This window comes from Electrona antarctica (genome assembly GCF_951216825.1).
Source record: "Electrona antarctica genome assembly, chromosome: 8".
Taxonomy (NCBI): domain Eukaryota; kingdom Metazoa; phylum Chordata; class Actinopteri; order Myctophiformes; family Myctophidae; genus Electrona; species Electrona antarctica.
In genome coordinates this window covers 47273088-47294715 of record NC_136789.1, presented here as the reverse complement: position 1 = coordinate 47294715, position 21628 = coordinate 47273088, and the positions used below count along the sequence as shown (strand labels likewise).

General features: G+C 45.1%; 1 protein-coding gene across 1 annotated transcript in view; it reads left to right on the top strand.

Annotated features, from left to right (window-relative positions):
• fat3b (FAT atypical cadherin 3b) overlaps positions 1–21628 on the top strand; it is a gene marked incomplete at both ends in the record, with an annotated part of 123892 nt that overhangs the window by 95054 nt on the left and 7210 nt on the right. Inside the window, 11 exons of the mRNA XM_079509073.1 lie at positions 1351–1628; positions 1868–2436; positions 2617–2748; positions 2947–3104; positions 3330–3846; positions 4156–4309; positions 8501–8657; positions 11092–11508; positions 14725–14956; positions 18869–18925; positions 19566–19625. Coding sequence (XP_079365199.1) covers positions 1351–1628; positions 1868–2436; positions 2617–2748; positions 2947–3104; positions 3330–3846; positions 4156–4309; positions 8501–8657; positions 11092–11508; positions 14725–14956; positions 18869–18925; positions 19566–19625 — 2731 coding nt within the window. The remainder of the gene's footprint in view (positions 1–1350; positions 1629–1867; positions 2437–2616; positions 2749–2946; positions 3105–3329; positions 3847–4155; positions 4310–8500; positions 8658–11091; positions 11509–14724; positions 14957–18868; positions 18926–19565; positions 19626–21628) is intronic.

Genomic DNA, 21628 nt, shown 5'->3' with positions numbered 1-21628 from the left:
TGTTTTTTGGGATGTGAATTGGGATGTGAATCCCTTGACTCCTTCAAAACCGCTCTCAAAGGGCACCTACGGACGGCTGCAATTTGAAACTGCCCCCCCCCATTTCCCCCTCACTGTATATGTTTCTTTTCCCTTTTTACCTCCTTTATGATGAATTCATGATCTGTTCTGTTCTTTGACTATATAGAAGTGTCTATTTGTACGTCTCAAATGTTTTGATTAATTGAACATGGTGGACCCTCTTGTAAACAAGTGTAATGCTTAATTGGGTCGTCCACTCACAGTTAACAGTCTTTGTATTGAGTTTGTGCTTGAAATGTACTGTAATTCTGCAAACTATTAATAAATATTTCAATCAATCAAAAAAACAAAAAAACCCAGAAATTGGTTATTACTGGACACTGTCAGAAAGATGATGTGACAGAGAACCCTCTGCAGCACCACATCTATCACCCATAGACTGTTGGGTAACTTTGACTAAGTTTAGATTTGGAGTAATGCAATCTGTGCAATACTTTAAATTGAACCAATCTATATCTAGAATTGATAGAGCAGCTCTGAATACTAGACAGGCCCTCCTCCCACAACTCATTTGATATTGAAATGCCCAGCTCCTCAGCCCATGCATTTCTGAGATGACCAGAGTCCACCGACGCCCCAAAGGCAGCAGCAAAGCTAGAAACTAAGAGCCCTATGTGTGAGAATTAAGTCATAGAAACTGTGGCCCTTGGGTTTGACTGTAAATTCTGGGATTGTTCACTCAGTGCCCAATTAGTGCCTAATTTGGAGGAACCGGAGAAATGTGCTTGAGGAAGATGATATTCAGTCTGCAATAAAGGGCCCATCTCGGCCCCGCCCCGCACCCATTGTTCACATTGTGTTTAGTCACCAAGATGGCACCAGGAGGGGGAGGGGCAGGGGGGAGCTGGGTGGGGCCGAGGTAGGCCCTTATTGAGCAAAAGATCTCCAATGCAGCTCAGTCCCCTCCTCCAATCTGAAAATACGCCATCCGTAATAACATCTGGTTTAAATAATAGATTATGTGCTATAGGGGTGTATACAGAAACATTAGGCAGAGCCTAATGTGTGATTTTATTTGATTTATTTATTTAGCACAGTATGAAAACAGTACAAAAGGGAAAACAGTACAAAAAAAGAACGTGCTAGGAGGAGGCAAGAAGCCCAAAGGCCGTACGAGGCCTCGACCTGTGTACAACAAAACATTTAAGAAAAAGGATTTGAATGCAATGCAGATAACATGATTGCATAGTATAAAGAATAGGTCTAGAACTAATCTTCAGGGGGTACCAGGTTATTCTTTACAGATGTTATTTTGCTTCACTCTCCTAGGCCAGTGACTCTGGAAAACCACGTCTCACCTCCTCTTCCTGGGTGTTTCTGAGGGTCATCGGGAACAGTCAATACAAACCGTCCGTGTCTCCCCTGGAGATCTTCATCGTTATGCTGACCGATGTGTTCTCAGGCGGCCCAATCGGTCGGCTCTACGCGATGGACCGAGACACCAATGACGTGTTGTCGTTTACCCAGAAGCCCCAAGCCAAGAGCTTGTTTCAGATCAACAGACAGGATGGAAGCATTGTGGCTCTGCCGGGGCTGGAACCTGGCAGGTACGTACAGTTACAGTACACCGCCGGACCAGACCCTCAATGATCTTATTTGATTTTTATTCTTTTATACGATGTACACTTGCATTTACAGTGAACCAACACAAAATTGCCAATGGCAACTGTGAACAAAAACAATACAAAAAGCAAGTGTGGTCATTCTAAAAGAGAAGAATTGATCATTTATTACTAGAGCGCAGCTTTACTGTACATGTTTGTCATTGACCTCTCTCCCCACTCAGGTACCAGATGAACACTACAGTGAGCGATGGACGCTTCGCCGTGATCGCAGACATATCTATTCAAGTGGAGCAGGTGACAGACATGCTGTCGCGCAGTGCCCTGACCTTGCGTTTTAGCTCTCTGTCCCCGGAAGACCTCCTCAGCCGCTACCTGAGCCAGATCAAGCCAATGCTACGCAGCCTCGCCGGCTGGAAGTGGCTCCGAGGCCTCCAGGATCCGCTCCGTGTGCTCAGCGTGCAGCCGGTGATGGGCACCTCCGATGTGGAGCTGCTCGTAGCCTTGGAGAGGCAGGAGACGGCGGGGCGGGGCGGCGAGTTGGGGGGGTTCTACTCCCCCCAGGAGTTGGCCCTGAGGCTGGGAGAGGCTGGGACACGGGGCCAGATCCGCGGGGTCCTTGCTGGCGCGGTGGCGGTGGGGCTGACCTGTTCTGGGAAGCTGGAGTGTGGCGACGGCGAGGTGTGTGAGCAGAGCCTGGTCATGGAGGGCAACTCTCTGGTCACCTACAGCACGGAAAGGGTCAGCCTGGTGGCGCCACGCTTCAGCCGCATCGAGACCTGCACCTGTCCCGGTAAACATAACTGACCGAGCCAGTTGTTGTGTCGATTGGTCAATTGATAGACTAATTTGTTCATTCCTTTGTTGATTTCACAATTTTTATTTTTTATTATTTTAAGCAGTCTGTTTTAACATTGTGGTCGTTGTCCACATTACTGTGAAGAACAGACTTATACCTCCTCCGTCCACACAGGAGGAACATGTCCCACGACTATGGAACCGTGCGAGGGTCAGACATGTCCAGTGGACATGCAATGTGTTCGCTCTGGTCCAACAGCGCCCTCTGTTTGCCAGTGTCAGCCTGACAAGATGGACCGGTGTGCAGGTACCAGTATGATTGGGCCTTGGAGAGGCATGCAGAATGCTGGACTAGTCTGGACTGGACACCAGCAACTATGTGCTTTTCACTTTGTTTTTGGCTGTCCATTAAATTTGTTTATTATTTCTTAATGTTTTCTCTGTGTAATCACTGATGTTCTCGCTTCCTTTATTTTGTCTATGTTGTGTGAATGTGTCCAAGCAGGCCAGACCTCTCTGAGCTTCTCTGGGAACAGTTACATCAAGTACAGGCTGACAGGGAGTGGTCTGACTGGAGAGATGAGGCTTGGGCTCACCATCAGAACCCTGCAGGGGAGGGGAGTCATTATGTTCACCCGGGCCAACCCATGTACCATGCTAAAGGTACGCACGCACGCACGCACGCACGCACTATCATCGAGCTGTCCTTTAATGCATATTAAACATGCACGTGTAAAAATACATAGTTATGTACTGTGTGTACAATACAGTAATACAATACAGCTGTGTATTGCTGTGTTATAATTGCCAGTGAATGAGACAGTAGTGAGAGTTCTTTGTTCCTATGAAGCTGTCATTCAAAGCGTAACCTTCATCCCTCTCCCTCAGATTGAGGGGGGACGTCTCTGGTTCCAGCTGGACTGCGACAACACGCTCGGCATCATGGGTATCTCTGGCAGACCAATAAACGACGGCCTCTGGCATGCCGTAGCGTTGGAGTTGACACGAAACTACACCCTCCTGTCGCTGGACGACAGCTACGTGGAGCGTCGCAGAGCAGCCAGGGCCCCCGTCCGGCTATGGCCCCTGGCCCCCGATTTGACTTTCTTCATCGGGGCCCAAGTCAGGCCCCCAGTCAGGCCGGGTGAACGACCAAGCCTGGCGCCAAGGAGGATGCAGGGCCCGGGAGGCGCCAGGGGCCCGCCGAGGGCTCAAGACGGGTTCCAGGGCTGTCTGGGTTCATTGGTGCTGAATGGGAATGAGCTGCCCCTGCAGAACAAGAGAAGCCACTATGCTGAGATAGCCGGTCTCAGCGAGGTCAAGCTGGGCTGTGTGCTCTATCCAGACCCCTGTGTCAGCCAGCCCTGCCTCAACGGAGCCATCTGCAACAGCCTGTCCTCTGGAGGTCTGTGGCTGTAGGAAGATTTATACTCATTTATATTAGAAACACTTCACATGAAGCACATTTTCTGGGATTTACTAATGTCTGTAATACTTTGACACAATTTACCAATGCTATCATGTTATTTATATCTACTATATAAGGTTCAAGTTTATTATAATTTATATTACACACATTTTATAGGTCTCACTCTTTCTGGTGGGCTTGGTCCCTGGTTTGATATTGCATGTCTCTGCCCTTGTTTATTTAGTCGTTTTATTTGCTGTGCTTATAAATACACCCTTCCATGCCTTTTTTATCTGTCCTCATCAGGATTCACATGCAGTTGCGGGACAGGATACACTGGGGGGCGCTGTGAGACAGAGTTAACATCCTGCGAGCCCAACCCATGCCAGAATGGAGGGGACTGCATGCCTGTGGGCGGTTCCTTCATCTGTGGCTGTCCCAGAGGCCTCGTAGGACTTATGTAAGAACCTCCAGTCAAGCTCATGTTGTTAAGCCTCAGCGCTACGCAGAGGGAGATCATGCGGTCATGATGATGTTTACCGCAGCTTATTGTCACACACACTGTCACTTCGGACATCTGCTCTCATTGCGTCTGTCTGTCCGTCCGTCTGTCCGTCTCTCTCTCTCTCTCTCTCTCTCTCTCTCTAGCTAACACACACACACACACACACTCTCTCTCTATCTCTCTCTCTCCCTCTCTCCCTGGTTGACTAAAAAACACTCACGCACACTCGCATATACACACGCACTCCACTCCACATTAGCATGGTGCCAGTAGGCCGGCTCAGTTGTTATTGCATGAGGTAATGTAATGGTTCTACTTTAATTCAATCAATCAGTGCTAACAGCCTCCTTAATTACAGCTCTGAAATCGCCTTTGAAATAACCCTTGTTCTCCCTCAGCTGTTCAGCCTAGCCACCACTAGAGAGCAGATCTGCTTCACAAAACCAAATGAGTGACACAGACACGTGTTCGTATACCTGTGAGAACTGTGCTGGACAATATCAAAGTTCTACTAGCATTGCCACCACCATAAGTTACTAAATGGCCTGCATTTATGAAGCGCTTTTCTCCAAAGCACTTTACATTACAAATGGTAAATGGGGCATGTACAGTATATAGCGCTGTTTACATAGATTCTGAATTACATTCACCCATTCACACACACATTCATACACCGATGGTGGAGGAAACCATGCAAGCCACCAACCTGCACACGAGGAGCAGTTAGGGGTTCAGTGTTTTGCTCAAGGACACCTCAACACTTTGCCAGGAGGAACTGGGAATCGAACCTGGAACCTTCAGATTCCAAGACGGCCGCTCTATTTCCTGAGTCACTGTGTATATTGGTCAGAGAGAACCATTATTCCAGACTTTCAAAGGTCTGGATCAAAGTTCTATGCGCTCTTTCTGACGTGCCCTTGAGGCTAAGCTATTCTTTGCCATTCCGACAGGCAGGTCCACACACTTTGATCCTACAGGATATTGAACAGGGCTCCCTTGTAAAAGAGAGATTTGGATCTCAATGGGATTTTACCTGTATAAACACTAAATAAATAAATATCGTATAGGTTCCGGATAGAACGAAAAATCACACTGCGCAACAATTGAAGCCATAGCAGCTCCCAAATACCAGGCAGTGAAAGTTCCAGTCAGAATACCCACAGTAGTGCTTCTGTTACTCAGGAACTTAAACACCATGCGGGCCTGAGGTAGTGTGGAGGCTGTCTTCACAACTCTTACAAACTTGAAGCTGTCAACTCTCTCCACCACTAACCTGTTGATAATAATGAGGTCCAGCTTCTCCAGCTCAGGCGGAAGAGCGGCCGTTTGGGAACCAGAAAGTTCCCGCTTCAGTCAAGATCAAAGTGATCTTGAGCAAACCACTGAACCCCAACTGCTTTGCCACTGCCAATGGTGTGTGATTGTGTGTGGCTGAATGTAACACACCTTGTTGAGCACTTTGGATAAAGACCATTAACTGTTACCATTTATGGTCATGTTGTGTGGTGATCAATTCAGTACCGCTTATGTTCCAGGCTATGAGGTCATTCACTTCGTTTTATTAGTCCCGCAATACAAAAAAAAAAATTATTGCATAAAGTACTGCTCTTAAAAAACCATTAGACTAAAGTGTTGTCTGTGGCAAAGAAGCCTGCAGAAAAATACACCCACTTTTTATAGTTTGTGTTGTTCCTGCCACTGGCATGCATAACCACTGTTGCAATCAACAGTTAGTATTGACTTTCAAATTAGCTTTTAAACCCCTTGAACTACAGTACATAAAACCAACCAAATAAAAAAATACATAATAACATTTGTTGTGGTCAGTCTGTGGTTTACAGAGACTTATCTCATTGGATAGCCATCTTTACAGAGACTTATCTCATTGGATAGCCATCTCAGTGGCCTTGTGGTTAGAGTGTCCGCCCTGAGACTGGGAGGTAAGTCCCTGCGACATGCTAGCGGCATGTCCACGGGGTGTACTTGTACATCAAGCTGCCTCACGCTACAGAAACAGGAGATAGGCTCCTGCCTCATGGCTCGGCAAGGCTACTTACTTACTTTATCTCATTGGATAATTGAGATATTGGAAATAGATATCTCCACCTAAAGTAAAAAACAGTTTCACACTCTCACAATATGTAGTGAACAGTCTTCACTACATATTCACTTCAGTTATTCACCAGGCATTTCCTGGTTGTTATTGTCAGCTGGCAAGGGTAAATAAATAAATACATGGAAATGTGTTTTCTTTGGATTTGCTGTTCAGTCAGCTAAAATGATTCTCATTCAAAATAAATTATTGAAAGGAAAAACGATTGTTTTTCTATCTTTGTCACAGTGGGATATCACAAGTGTGTGTGTGCACGTACGTGCACGTACGTGCACCTGTGCGTGTGTGTGTGTGTGTGTGTGTGTGTGTGTGTGTGTGTGTGTGTGTGTGTGTGTGTGGTGCGTGCGTGCGTGCGTGCGTGCGTGCGTGCGTGTGTGCAGTGTTTGTGTCTGGGTGGGTGTATGTGTGGGTGTTAACATACAGTATGCACCCAGGCAGGCTCCGATGAATCAGCCCATGATTAAAACAATATTCATTCAATAAAACAAAACAAAAACCTTGATTTGGCAAAGGAAATGAAGATGGGAACAATCACAGTCAAATAACTCACAGGCAAATTTAACATTATATATTTATTTCCTCTGTCTTTTGTTCTGCTTTTATCCCCGATTGAGGCCGTATTCACAGTCACTAGGCATCTTGTAAAGAAAATGTCCAAAAGGCGTCCGCATAAGGGCTGCTTTTAGAAGGCCCTAATCAGAGCTCCTGCAGAGGAGAGCACTTTTAAAAGTTGAGAATAGTTGAACTTTTTCAGAAATGTAATGACATAGACTACTGCGTATACTGTATGCTGTCCAATCACGACAGCAACACCAAAACACTACACGACAGAAACACCCACAAGCAACTATACCACCAGAGTCCTAGACATCCCTCAGAATCTTCTGCTTAACAAAAACACTATATTATACATCGTATTCATTATATTCACTGTGGAGTTGTTTAAGGCAGGTAGCAATAACCACTTAAATAGGGGGTAACAAATAGGGGGGTAAAATAGGGGGTAAAATACCCTATGTCCCTATGCTCACGACTCAAGACGAAGATATTTGGTGTAAGTTGACAACAAATACAGTGCTTACTGCTGATCAGTAAGTATAGGGTCCAAGTGGTTAATATATTGCGGATTCACAAGTATCAGCCTACTGCTACAGGCAGAGCAAGCTACAGGTAGGAGCACTGACCGCCACCAGGTGAGAGCAGGGGATGATTAGCTACAGGTAGGAGCACTGACCGCCACCAGGTGAGAGCAGGGGATGATTAGCTACAGGTAGGAGCACTGACCGCCACCAGGTGAGAGCAGGGGATGATTAGCTACAGGTAGGAGCACTGACCGCCACGAGGTGAGAGCAGGGGATGATTAGCCTGGCCCAGCCTGATCTAGAGCGGCGGGTGCCGGTCGAAAACAGGCGGTGGATCCTCTTGGTTCACCGATCTGAGCACCAGCCCCCACCCCCCTCATCCCCTCCCCGGTAGAAAACAGTGGAGAACACAGTTCTTTTTCAGCCCAATTCCAACGAAAATGAAAGCCTCGCTCGGTACTGAGGCTAGGGGAGGATAAACACAGGCCCTCGTTGTCTGTTTGACAGCTTGTGATCAATACATTTTAGACAAGAAATATACCATGCAGTTGGTCTATCTTGATTGATTTCCTATCTACACCTACTGTACAACTACTAGTTTCAAACTTTGTTATCAATATTATACTTTACTTTTCATAGATCCGATCGCACAATGCCCCCCTTCACTCCCTTTTTGTTTTGCAGCAGGAAGAAACGCTGTAGGCAGCACTTATCCTTTATAAAAGGTGTTTAGTGTGAAAATGCCCTAACTGTGCAGATGTACATTGTATTTGCATGTCTCAGGTTTGCCATCATTCATGGCTGCCCCCCACTGTATAATATGCATAATGTCTTGTGCCTGTGCTTTTTGCAGATGTGATGGGTATAATATCCCCAATGTCTTGTGCATGTTCTTTTTGCAGATGTGATGGGTATAATATCCCTAATGTCTTGTGCATGTTCTTTTTGCAGATGTGATGAGGATGTAGATGAGTGTGAGCTGGAAGAATGCGAGAACGGAGGAGAGTGTGTGAACACGTTTGGGGCATTCTACTGCAACTGCTCTGATGTTTATGGCGATCAGTTGTGTGAAGATCAAAGCCCAGGCGAGCCAGGGGGTGACACACAGGTATAGTATCAATGCTCGCAAGCCTACAGAGGTTTTCAGTTAACTCGTACTGTTAACTCGGTTCAGTCTTAAAAGGATAGTTCACAATTTTCGAACTTAAGTTGTATGAAATACTTGCCATTAATATAGTGGTGGCAACTGTATTAATTGATTGCCCAAGTCCCGTGGTGGGAGTTCTGCTCTGGTTTTGGTGAATATGGAGAACATGGAACAATTTTTTGGGCGTAGTGATATGGACACAAAAAACATAGTTCTGTGTGACAGAGGGGTCAAACATTAACGGAAGTTGCACTATATGGTAGAAATTGGTCAACAATACAAATGACGCTAGTTTTGTGAATTAATTTACTTTTAATGCGTGGCCCCTGTGCCCCCCACAAAATGACCGGAACTACTTAATATTCACCAAAACCAGAGCAGAACTCCCACCACGGGACTCGGGCAATCAATTAATACAGTTGCAACAACTATATTAATGGCAAGTAACACAATGGCTGCCATCAAAGAAGATATTAAGGGGGGGGGGGGGGGGGTATCTTGCTTTTACAGAGAGGTAAACAAATGAATAATTCTGGAGTTCTGCTGGACCAACTACAGTAAATTAACCAGACTTTTTAACTGTATATATTTATTAGGGTCTGTGTGTGTGTGTTTGTGTACAAATTGGCAGGACTGATCGCCGTCTTGTGCACACTGCCAGTAGGCCACAGAAATATATCCGCTGAATTCCTTTTTCACATATGTTTTATACTTTTTGAAGTTGAATTTTATTAAGTCAAAGATCTGATCGGACTGAAACCTTGGCCAGATTTGGAGCATAGCTAGGCTATCATAGAAGACGACTGATGTCATAGAAGACTGATGTCACAAGCTGGCCACGATCCGAGATTGAGGTCCAAGATCCACTTTATGTAAATAGAATTCGATTTTCATACAAATGTTTAACTTCAATAAAGGTTCTTGACTCTCAGTCCTTTAATTGCCTTCTAATCCGTGACTATTTCAGATCCCCGGTAGCACTGTTTAAAGCCACTGGAAACCGATCAATAACCTCAAGAACTTATAGTTTGGCCTGCTAATTAAGTCACTATGACTTGTATCGTTTTCAGGGAAAGGGCAGAATGGTTGTGTCACTGTAAATGTCATTATGTTGTTGTTCTCCATGCTCTTAATTCATCTTAGTGGTTGTTCTGTGCACCTTCATGTACTCTGAAGATAGGAACAGCTACCCAAAACTTATGAAAGAACTTAAAGGTGTAGTGAAATGAAAAATACGTTTTTCACACTTTTAGACCATATCCATGGTCATCATATGGGCATACCTAACAATGGATGCCAAAAAAATGTGAACATTCTCATTTTTGTGTGTTTTTATATCAAAAGTCCATAAATTATTACTTCCTGAAAACGAAAACGTGCTGCGTGATGACGTGTCGAGGCCAACATCGATAAAAGCCAATAAAAATGAAGCTCACCAGTTTAATTCCCCATATCTCCGCATCCGTCCAGCACAGGCTGCACAGCTGCTACTGATTACAGACATCTTCCGTTTTTATTCCCATTCAAGATAACATCCAGAGAGTGTATTACTCGGTTTCAACTTAATCATCACGCTAAAAATGTATCTGAAAACATTATAGGGTAGAAATAAGCCACATTAAGTGTAAACTGGTAAAGCTGACTGACTATCTGATTTGTAAACAAACATCCACACGCTGTCCTGCGTAGCATAGCTACCCGTCCCTAGCTACCGTCCCATCCCCTGAAGGGATGCGACGCTCTGATTGGTTCATAAACTTCATAGCGGTGTTTCAACTTGAGACCGTCTGAAACTTCAAAATAAAATGTCCACCATTTCCGTTTTACTACGCCTTTAAAGCCCTCTTCCTCATGAGCAGACTAAACTTAAAGCCCTCTTCCTCATGAGCAGACTATGCACTGCTTTCAACGGATCATTTAAAGTTTACAATGTCACTATACGAGTGTGCAGTGTGCCACTGCCAAGTTTAGGTTTACACATGCACGCACTAATGAACGCGAGTGCATACAGCAAGGGGTTGGAAATAAAGAACCAGAATGAAAGTATGCTTTGTTTCATTATTTGTAAGCTGGATTTAGTCACACTTCTATAGATAACATTGTTGCGCGATCCTGCAGGCAGAACGTGAGTTGAACATCAAAACTGTCGTCCCTTTCATCTTACGTCTCTGCACACCTCCTCTGGTGCTCTGGTGCCTCATTCCTCGAACAAAACAAAAAACCTGATTTAGATAATATTCTTTAGCTGTATATAAATTGAACAATGTAAAATAATAAAACATACTCCACCTTTATACATTCAACGTTTATTTATTGTCTAGAGAGAGAAATAAAACCTATACTATATCAGTTAAAAACAAGCAGTACTGTATAACACTGACATCACTGCTCCCAGGCTGAGCTCCTGTCCTACATTGGCCCGGGCGAGATCATCGGCATTGGGGTCCTCGTCTTCGTCATCATCCTCCTTGCCGTCCTCTTCGTCGCCTTCAGGAAGAAGCTCACGTTCAGGAAAGAGTCAGATCCCGGCCAGGGGACTCGGGCAGTGATGGGGGTGTCGGCAATCTCCACGGAGGCGAGCTACATGCTGCGCAAGACCGGCATGGGGGCAGAAGGGATTGAGTTCAAGTTCATGTGCGTCCCTGGCTCCCCGCTGAGCGCCAGTTGCTATGGTACGGACATCGCAGGAGCGGGAAGCGGAGGGCCTCCTCAGGTCATGGTGCGGCCCAATACACACTCCCCACTGCCAGGAGGTCTCTGCAACCAGGCAAGCATGGATGGAGACAGGACTATGTCCAGTGAATGCAGTCAGGTATGGTGTGTGTGTGTGTGTGTGTGTGCGTGTGTGTGTGTGTGTGTGTGTGTGTGTGATGCGGCTTGGCCTGTTGTAGCGCCACCATGAGGCTGATTTGAAAACTGTCAAGTGGCATTTCTTCCAAAGCCTAGTGGGAATATGCATGCACAGTTTCACCACAATCGGACGCTGCGTTGAGTAGTTGTGGCGATTTGTACAAAAGGGGTACAAAGCGGGCTACTCCTGAAAAGTTTAGAAGCCATACAATGAGGGTGGATTATGAGAAATCAAACAAACCCGTCTTGATCACATGACTATGGAGAGCATGTGTACCGATTAGAAAATGTGTTTTACATATGTCGGCCTCCTGGTGGCGCTATAAAGAGCAGACTCCAGGCAAAGGTTTTTCCTTGGCCTCTAGGGAGTTGGCATACAAAGTTATCCACAGATCCGTGCAGTTAGAGGTAAAAACACTTTTCAGCTAGTTATAGCGCCACCATGAGGCCGAGTTGAAAATGTTCATGTGGCATTTCTTCCTCGGCCTAGTGGGAATGTGCGTGCACAATTTCACAGAAATCACACAATGTGTTCATGATTTGCAGCATTTTGTTTGAAACTGAGCACTCCTGCGAACTTTGGAAGCCAATCTTAGCCAATCAGTCTGAGAAATCTGAAAGACCCGTTTCGTTGAATGGCTCTAGAGAGACTGTGTACCAATTTGCGTGATGTTTGGACAAAATCTGTAGTTGTACGGTCCAAAAACTTGTTTTGCACAAAGCGGCCTCCTGGTGGCGCTATAACAGGCCGTTCTGGAAATTGGGGCAGAGGTTCATCGTTGACATCCAGGGAGTGTGTGTGCAAAATTTGGCATCGACCGGGTTAACAGTGCCAGAGATTAGCTGTTCACAGACGGAAGGACAGACACACACACACACGGACACACGGACGGACGGACGGAGTGCAAAACATACTCTCTCCCCATGCCTTCGGCCTGGTGGAGACAATATCAAACTGCTAGATGTTCAGAAATGGTCGGGGAGGCGTCGGCGAGCACTTTTATCGGCGCTGGATCTTCTCGCAGCTCCTTTCACACACAGCGAGCAAAACCACGCCGATCAAAGCCCGATTTTACATCAGATCGGGGGTTTTGTCGGCGAGCGCCAAAAATGCTCCCGACAGCATAATCGGAGCAAATATCGGGCAGTGTGTACGAGCCATTAGGGGCAACATTTCAAAGTCGACTTTTAAAGTTCAAAGTCAGAGACAGTCAGAGAGAGTGACGCAGAGACAGTGACGCAGAGACAGTGACGCAGAGACAGTGACGCAGAGAGAGTGACGCAGAGACAGTGACAAAGAGAGAGTGACAAAGAGAGAGTGACGCAGAGACAGTGACGCAGAGACAGTGACGCAGAGAGAGTGACGCAGAGAGAGTGACGCAGAGACAGTGACGCAGAGAGAGTGACGCAGAGAAAGAGAGAGAGAGACGGCATACTATAGCATGCCGTTTTTTCATTTTTGAGGATTTGAAAAAAAGACGAAAATCACTCCGAGACCATGGACTACTATATATAGCCCATGGACTTGTAATACACACACGCACGTGCGCACACACATACACAGGGCACAGCAGCACGGTACAGCACAGTATGCTACAGTACAGTACAGTACAGTACAGTACAGTACAGTACAGTACAGTACAGTACAGTACAGTACAGTACAGTACAGTACAGTACAGTACAGTACTGTACAGTACTGTACTGTACAGTATGGTAAGGCACAGCACAGCACTGTACAGTATGGAACAGTACAGTATGGGACAGTATTGTACAGTACAGTATTGTACAATACCGTATAGTACAGTATGGCACAGTTCAGTACGGTACAGTACAGTACAGTACAGAAGAGAAGAGAGCAGAACAGAGGAGTACAGCACAGTGGAGTACAGTACAGTACAGTGGAGTACAGTACAGTGGAGTACAGTACAGTGGAGTACGGTACAGTACGGTGGAGTACATTACGGTGGAATACAGTACAGTGGAATACAGTACAGTGGAATACAGTACAGTACAGTACAGTGGAGTACAGCAAGTAATTTTTTTCAATTGACTTTTTATTGAATTTTAATCAAACATACATGTAAACGAAACTGTGTGGAGTTTGCATGTTCTTCCTGTGTGCCCTAGGGTAGGTGCCCTCACAAAAAAACATGCAGTAATCCTGGTCTCGGGGGCGGAGGGAGTGTAAAGCCCAGGATTAGATAATTGACACTGGGTGAAAAAATGGGTTACAAAATCGTGGCATAAAAATGATGAAAAAAACAGGCAGGCCATCAGAATCAGGCTTAAGCCTCGCGAGGCATGTGGGTGCCCATGCCATGTGGTACGATGTCCACTTCTGCCGACTCAGTGCCGTTTAGTTACATACCCAATTGTAGGCCCTGTTTAGACGGCAGCGGTGTCTACTGAAAGCGGCAAAATAAGATATCAGATGTGCCGTCCGTTTAAAACGGCAAAGGTGTTTTCGGAGGTTGAAACCGCAACAAAGTTGAATAGAAATCTTTGAAGACGCTCCGCCTCATGTCTCCGTGTAAACATGCAATATGGGGAAACGGCAAAACGCATGACGCCACGTGCGGATGTAAACAAACAGCCATGTGATAAGAACTAGAACGGGAGTGGTTATATGGCTAGCCACCTGGCATAGACATTACAGCGTTTTGAATCATTGTCGCGTCTCTGTGTAAATGCAGAATAAAAAGTGAGAATTGGAGTTGTCAATGTAATCTTTGTCAACATGTGACACAGCAGGGGGGAGCCTGTTGCGTCAAAGTCTGACACTTGGTCCGATGTTGCCCAATCTGAGAACCCATCGGAAAAAAAGAAGAAAAACAGCTGCCTCTGCTGTTTGTTTCCTCTGGGGGCGGCGCCCACAAGAATGTGGATAACAGGATGTCAGCCCGTTTGGTCCGCCCTCAGCCCTCCTCTTCCTGTGGGGCGCCTATGTTTTCATTCCCACTAACAACAATGCATACAATGCTGACAGATTCAGTAGCACAGCTCGGAATCTGTTCTTGAGAGATTAGATGATGCCCACCGAAGTACAACCTGGGTGTGAGAATGCATTGCATTAAAGGACAGCTCGATGATTGTGTGTGTGTGTATGTGTGTGTGTGTGTGTGTGTGTGTGTGTGTGTGTGTGTGTGTGTGCGTGACGTGGCACACTCCTTCCCATCAGTTGAGCAGCTTCTTGTCAGACGGCCCACATAACCGGGGGGGCGGGGCCATCAGGAGGGGCGTGGCCGTGTGCAGCGTGGCACCGAATCTCCCATCAGCATCACCCTGTCGCTCAGAACATAGCCCCGCCCCCAACAAAGTGTCATGGGACCGAGAGGCAGACAGGGAGGAGGACCAATGGGAAGAGAGTGCCTATGAGCTGGAGACCACGCACATACCTAACAGCGCACAGGGTGAGTACATCATGTGCCTCATCAAAACACACAAATCAATGAATGAATAATACATGTATCCATTGTGTCCACAGGGATTGCGATTTCACAGTGATCCCTTTGATCGCACACATGCAGCGATGAATGGAGTGCACTAACAAGCTTGTTTGTATTACAAGAGGTTTTTGGCTCCTCTGAAGTGGTGGAAAAAGTACTTGCTTAAGTAAAAGTCTATTAATGGTATTGGTATCAAAATGTACTTTCTACCAAAAGTAGAAAGTACTCATTATGCAGAATGTCCCGTTTCCCATTTATAGGGCTAAAGTGGGTAATGTATGTTTGGTAATAATAATAATAATAATAATAATCAAAAAAAGTAACTAGTAACTTTCTAGTGGAGTAAAAGTACAATATTTTTTTGAGTGTCGTGAGTGCAGTAGAAGTAAAAGTATTGAAAATTGGAAATACTCCAGTAAAGTGCAAATACTTAAAAAATGTATAGGTTGTGTAGTTAACTTGCCACTGGCGGAAAAACTTGGTACCGGGCTGGGGGGGGGGGGGGGGGGGGGGGGTGACCGCATGATTGGGCCCCGCCGAACCTGGTTATCCATGGTTGTTTTTACATCTGGCTCAGTAATGTTACTGTAGGTTTGTACAAATCGTACATGTACAAATGATTCCGTCTTTGAGTACCACAAAGGCTTTTTTTTCTATGGAAACGAGGAACAGAATGTAGACAAAATAATTACATTTTTCTCTACTCTCTCTGTGTCTCATAGACCTTTTACGAAGCCTTTATTTCATCTTTTGTGTACACTCAAAAATTCTTCAGGATATTTCTAGAAATTACATGCTTTGGGTACTAACAATAATATTAAAAAACACCATTTTCTTTTTTTTTCTTTTTTTTTCTAAAGAGATAAAACCAGTGACTGTGTCTCATAGAATGCTGTGGACAGAAACCTACCTACAAGACATCATTGTTATGCTTCTTTTTTTACCAGCTGCTATGCAATAGCAAGCTGGGTCTATAATCGATGTGCAAGCTAGTCCAGCTGGTTTTCTCATTGGCTCAGAGTAATTTAGTAAGAGAGTGGCGACACTAGCGTTGACTACCATTGTAACGATGGAATGCGGAAGTGCTCATTCTATCTCAATGGGATAGTTCCAATGTTTGGAACTATAGCCCATAGGCACCCGCTTTGTGGCGAGATCAAAGCGTGTCGCCACTCTCTTACTAGTCCACTCGACATTGGCTGATGTATGTGCGCACCGCAAATATGTCCGGGCGGAAACAAACGACTCAGAACGCAATAGTTCCACCTTAGATCATTTTGGTTCCTACCTAAACTACTGCGCTGAAGAGGCAGTTATAGCGGACCCCTGCAGATAATAATGATGCAGCTGGCAATTCATTGATTTAATCAATTCTTGTTTTACGAGATCAATGGCTTCCATTATAGCATGCTAACCAGGAATAGAAAATCTGCCATTTCGATGATGTCACTGGTTTTATTTTTTACTCATGGCGAAAATGGACTTCCATTAAGTTGTAAGGTTATACTTGGTTGTGTTTATGCTTAGGCATGTGTTTGATGTTGTTAAAGGGATAGTTCAGATTGTTTTAACTTAAGCTGTATGAAATACTGCCATTAATATAGTGTGGGGTGCACTGGGGCCAAGCAGTAAAAGTAAATTAATCCACAAAACTAACGTCATTTGTATTGTTGACCTATTTCTAAAATATTAGCGCAACTTTCGTTCAACTTTGACCCCTCTATCACATGGAACTACTTTTGGGGCAGTTCTGTGTGATAGAGGGGTCAAAAATACAGTTGCAACCGCTATATTAATGGCAAGTATTTCATACAGCTTAAAAAATCTCAACTATCCCTTTAAGGATATGGAAGGGCAAGAGTGCCCGCTGGGCGCAGGCTGAATAATGTTTCCTTTATCTATGCCGTCCGACAGCTATTACACACAAGCGTGTCTCATACAAACTTCCACAGCATTTTTTGTCAATGAGAAAAGTACTCATAAAACATCCCTGCACTTAGTTTGTCAAGCAATGCCAACGCATTAATATTAAGTACATCTCACAAGCACACTGACAGCTGGCTCTGACAAGAAGAGTAGCCTATCGAGAATGTGTGTGTGTGTGTGTGTGTGTGTGTGTGTGTGTGTGTGTGTGTGTGCAAGTGGAGGATTGCACAGATTGTCAGCGTTTATCTTCTGTTTTCGGTACCCAGGCTTTTATTTTCACACAATGTATGAAGATATCTCTTTTCCATTTCCGGAAATAGTAGACAGCATGCTCATCTCCCTCTCCCCCTCTCTCTCCCCCCCTCTCTCTCCCCCCCTCTCTCTCTCTCTCTCTCTCTCTCTCTCTCTCTCTCTCTCTCTCTCTCTCTCTCTCTCTCTCTCTCTCTCTCTCTCTCTCTCTCTCTCTCTCTCTCTCTCTCTCTCTCTCTCTCTCTCTCTCTCTCTCTCTCTCTCTCTCTCTCTCTCTCTCTCACCATTCTGAAAGGAATTTATTTGTATAGCGTTTTTCGAAAAGACGTTAGAAAGTGCTTTACAGACTAAAAGAACGGCAAACAAAGCAAACAAACTAAACAGAATATAGCAGAAATCTTCAGAGAACAGCTTTAAAGCAATCATCTGCAAACAGACTTAGGGATAACAGCTTGCCTGCCCCGACAGCATAAGCCTGATCGCCCCAGGTAATGAGTTTTTAGCACAAGGAGGGCCCTATCTGAGGATCAAAGGCTACGCTAATAGGGGCGAGCAAATCTGAAATGTAACGGAGCCTGTCTTGAGTGTACTGTTCTTACTGTTTAGCTGAGCCAGATGCTCTTTGATTAGTCTTTCATTGGACAGCGTTCATTATGTAAGCGATAATTTCTGCCTAGGTGGTCATTGTCGGGAGATAATTCACGGACCGGGGGTTTAACCACCGATGCGAAGCGGAGGTGGTTAATCACCCTGAAGGTGAATTACAGGTTATGACAGGTCATTATGACAGTGCTGCCCAGCTGCAGCATTGTCGGAAAACAAGTGAGTTGATCAATTAGAATCCATTTTCAGGTACTGCTTCGTCTATTTCTCGCTCAAACGTTTGCAAAAACATTTTTAGAGCAATGTTTAGCTGTGAATGACATTGTGTGTGTGATTACATGGCTGTCATGTTGAAAACAGCAGTAAATCAAGCAGGGCGCAGCAGGTGCTCCGAGGGTTTGATTAGGCAGCTGTCCTTTATAGAGCGGAGCGGTCATTATCCAGAAATAACACACTGCTGAATTCTGCGATAGACCAATCAGAATCAAGCATTCAACCAAGTCATGTAATAATGGCAAATAACAGACCGCTGAATTCAGTGATTGACGTGATTGACAATTGTGTGTGTGTGTGTGTGTGTGTGTGTGTGTGTGTGTGTGTGTGTGTGTGTGGTTTGTGCGTGCGTGCGTGCATGTACGGCGTCCCCCCAAAGATCTTTCAGGAGCAGGTGCGCACGCACATGCATCGATTGAAAATAACCTTAAGTTCACACCTCAACAAAGTTTACAAGGTGTGTACTTCTGTAGTGTAGGTGTTAAAGCAATTACAACAATAATACCGTTTGAAATACAGCTGTGCACCCTGTTTGCACCAGGTCACACCTCATTTTAAGACCAACTACGAAAAAGATCACAAAACTGCCTCAGTCGTTAAATAGATATGATAATTGCGCTACCCCCAGATATATACGGTATGTGTATAAATGTAACCTGTGTACACCCTCTGAATTACAATATACTGTACGGTGAGGTTTTACTGGATATACATATTGGATGGTTATGTGTGTGTGTGTGTGTGTGTGTGTGCGCGCGTGCGTGCGTGCGTGCGTGTTTTCAGTGGAAGGGACGGACCTCATGGAGGTGACATCATGTTTCTCAGGCACCACTTCTGATGTCTCCCAGAGAACCTATACGTCTGAGTCATTCGATGACAACGGTAAGATGTTCCTTTAATTTCATATTGGTAACATCTGTAAGTATGGCATCGCTTCAAGCCAATCATGATGTGTTTTAAAGCAGTGGTTCTCAAATGTGTTCATGTTGAGGACTATTAGGACCGTCTTTATTCATGGAGAGGTGCTACTGTAAATACAACACTGGCCACACTAATGATGGTGTGTGTGTGTGTGTGTGTGTGTGTGTGTGTGTGTGTGTGTGTGTCAGTGTGTGTGTGTGTGTGTGTGTGTGTGTGTGGCGGGGGGGGGGGGGGGGGTGCGCGTGCAGTGTCTGTACATTATTTGCTTTACTGTCACTGAACACAGAACTCAGACCTCAGATACAGCTGCACAGATTTAAACATCTCTGAGACACACACATCCTCATGCACGCATACACACTATACACAAGCAATGCTGGTGAGACTAGAGCAGACTGCAGGCTACACTCCGCAGCTCTGTAACCACACTGTGACATCTTGAGTGTTAATTTAACCTTATGGATCCATTTGGTTATGTTTGTACAATCTGAGTTGAATTAACACTGGATTTTACTGCCCTAGCCTCAGTACATGAAATAATACCCTTTTCATGAACGCACTCACGTTCTCCCCTCTCGTTCTGGTCTCTCTCCCCATGCAGCTTCCATAGTGACAGTAATACGTCTCGTCAATGATGCTGTTGACAGCATTGAAAGTGAAGGTACATACTGCGAAAACAAACCACCAAAAACACAATTCAAAGGAATTCTCTTTGGCACTGCTCTCTCCGTTTCTTTTGTTATTTTGTTCTCTTCTGTGCAGCCTTTACCCTTATGCAATTTCAGTCTTATATTATTAAACTGGTGTGATACGATCTACATCAAGTGACACCAGATCTGCTTCTTCCATTGAAATCTTTCACTCTTTTCTCTCTTTGTCTTGTCTAACTTTTGTCTGTGTCTCTCTCCTCTGTCACGTCATAGTGTCAGGCTTGGACAGAGGACAGTGCAGTAACAGCCCTGGTGAGTGTGTCACAATTGTTCCAGACATGCATGTGTCTAAACTGAAATCTGAAGTCAACACTTGTGGTCTCTGTTGCTATGTAACGATGATCAATGATCAATGATCAATGATCAAAGTAATTTCCATTCTCGTTTGGATACTTTGTGTACTCATCTGATCCACTGATTTATTGATCTTAAATTTTAATTAACCAGAATTTCTTTCATAACATTTGGCTTTTTATTCATTAATTGATCTTATGTTTTAACAAGAGAGAAAGATCTTCCTTTCAAGGAAGGCACGCCCGTCGGTCAGTGAGGCAAGCAACAAAGAGACAACATAATGTTAGCACACACACACACACACACACACGTACACGCACGCACGCACGCATGCACGCACACTCCTCCTCCTTGGTAGTCCATCGTTGTCGAAGATGACGTATAGCTTCCTTGTACTGTGAGTTTGGCAGTGGTCATCGTTGCTGGCCACGATGCCACCGTAGATGACTATTAAAGGAGCATTCCATGCTAGAAGGCTTTATTACCTTTCTTACCTTTCTTTGTAGTCGTTACGTCCCCACCAAAGAGGTCCAGGTATTTTTTTGTGCAAGAACTCCTTATTGCTATTTCCCCTACCATAAGCCCTCAATGAATTGCATTGAATTGAATGGGAATTGAATGGGGCTATGGGGTGTTAATTCGCTTATTTCCATCGAAATAAGTAGTAAAGTGTGCCGCTTGGGATATTATGAAGAGAGGATATATACAAAAACATAAACATTTTGAGCGATGGAAATAAGCGAATTAGCACAACACCCCATAGCCCCATTCAATTCCCATTCAATTCAATGCAATTCATTTAGGGCTTATGGTAGGGGAAATAGCCAATAAGGAGCTTTTGCACAAAATAACACCTGGACCTCTTTGGTGGGGACGTAACAACTACAAATAAAGGTAAGAAAGCCTTCTAGCATGGAATTCTCCTTTAAGCCCAATTCCGGCGCCACATATCATGCCACAGTGTGGACATGTGCGGCCTGGATCAGGAAGCTGAGGTGATACTGGAACAGCACGGAGGTGTCTTTGCTGGCGACGTGCCACCCTTTGCTGCGTGCGTTTCTCCTCAAGGTGTGTGACCCCTTCGTAGCATAAGCAGCGCCAGAGTGGACGATTAGCTGCGGCTGACTCCAGATCATTGGGCTTGATGTTACACCTCTTCAGCGTCTGTTTCAACTGGTCTTTGTACCGCAGCTTTGGACCACCAGGCTTCCTGTTGGCTGACAATATCTGTCCATAAAACACCTGACGAGGCAAACGGCAGTCGGGCATCCGGATGACGTGGCCGACCCACCGGAGTTGCCTATGTGCTAGCGTTGCCTCGATGCTGATGGAATCAGTGTGTTGGAGAATGTCAGTGTGTGGGACACGGTCCTGCCAGGTGATGCCAAGAATGCGTTGGAGGCACCTGATGTTAAATGCATCGATGCGTCTGATGTGACGTCGATAGACGGTCCACGCTTCTGACCCATATAGCAGTGCTATGCATGCTGTGCACACTGCCCTGTAGACTGCAACTTTCATTAGTGTTCTTAGATGGCTGTTTACAAACACACACACGCACACACACACACACACACACACACACACACACACACACACACACACACACACACACACACACAGCATCATGCATGAAAGTAAATGTTCAGCTCTGTCCTTC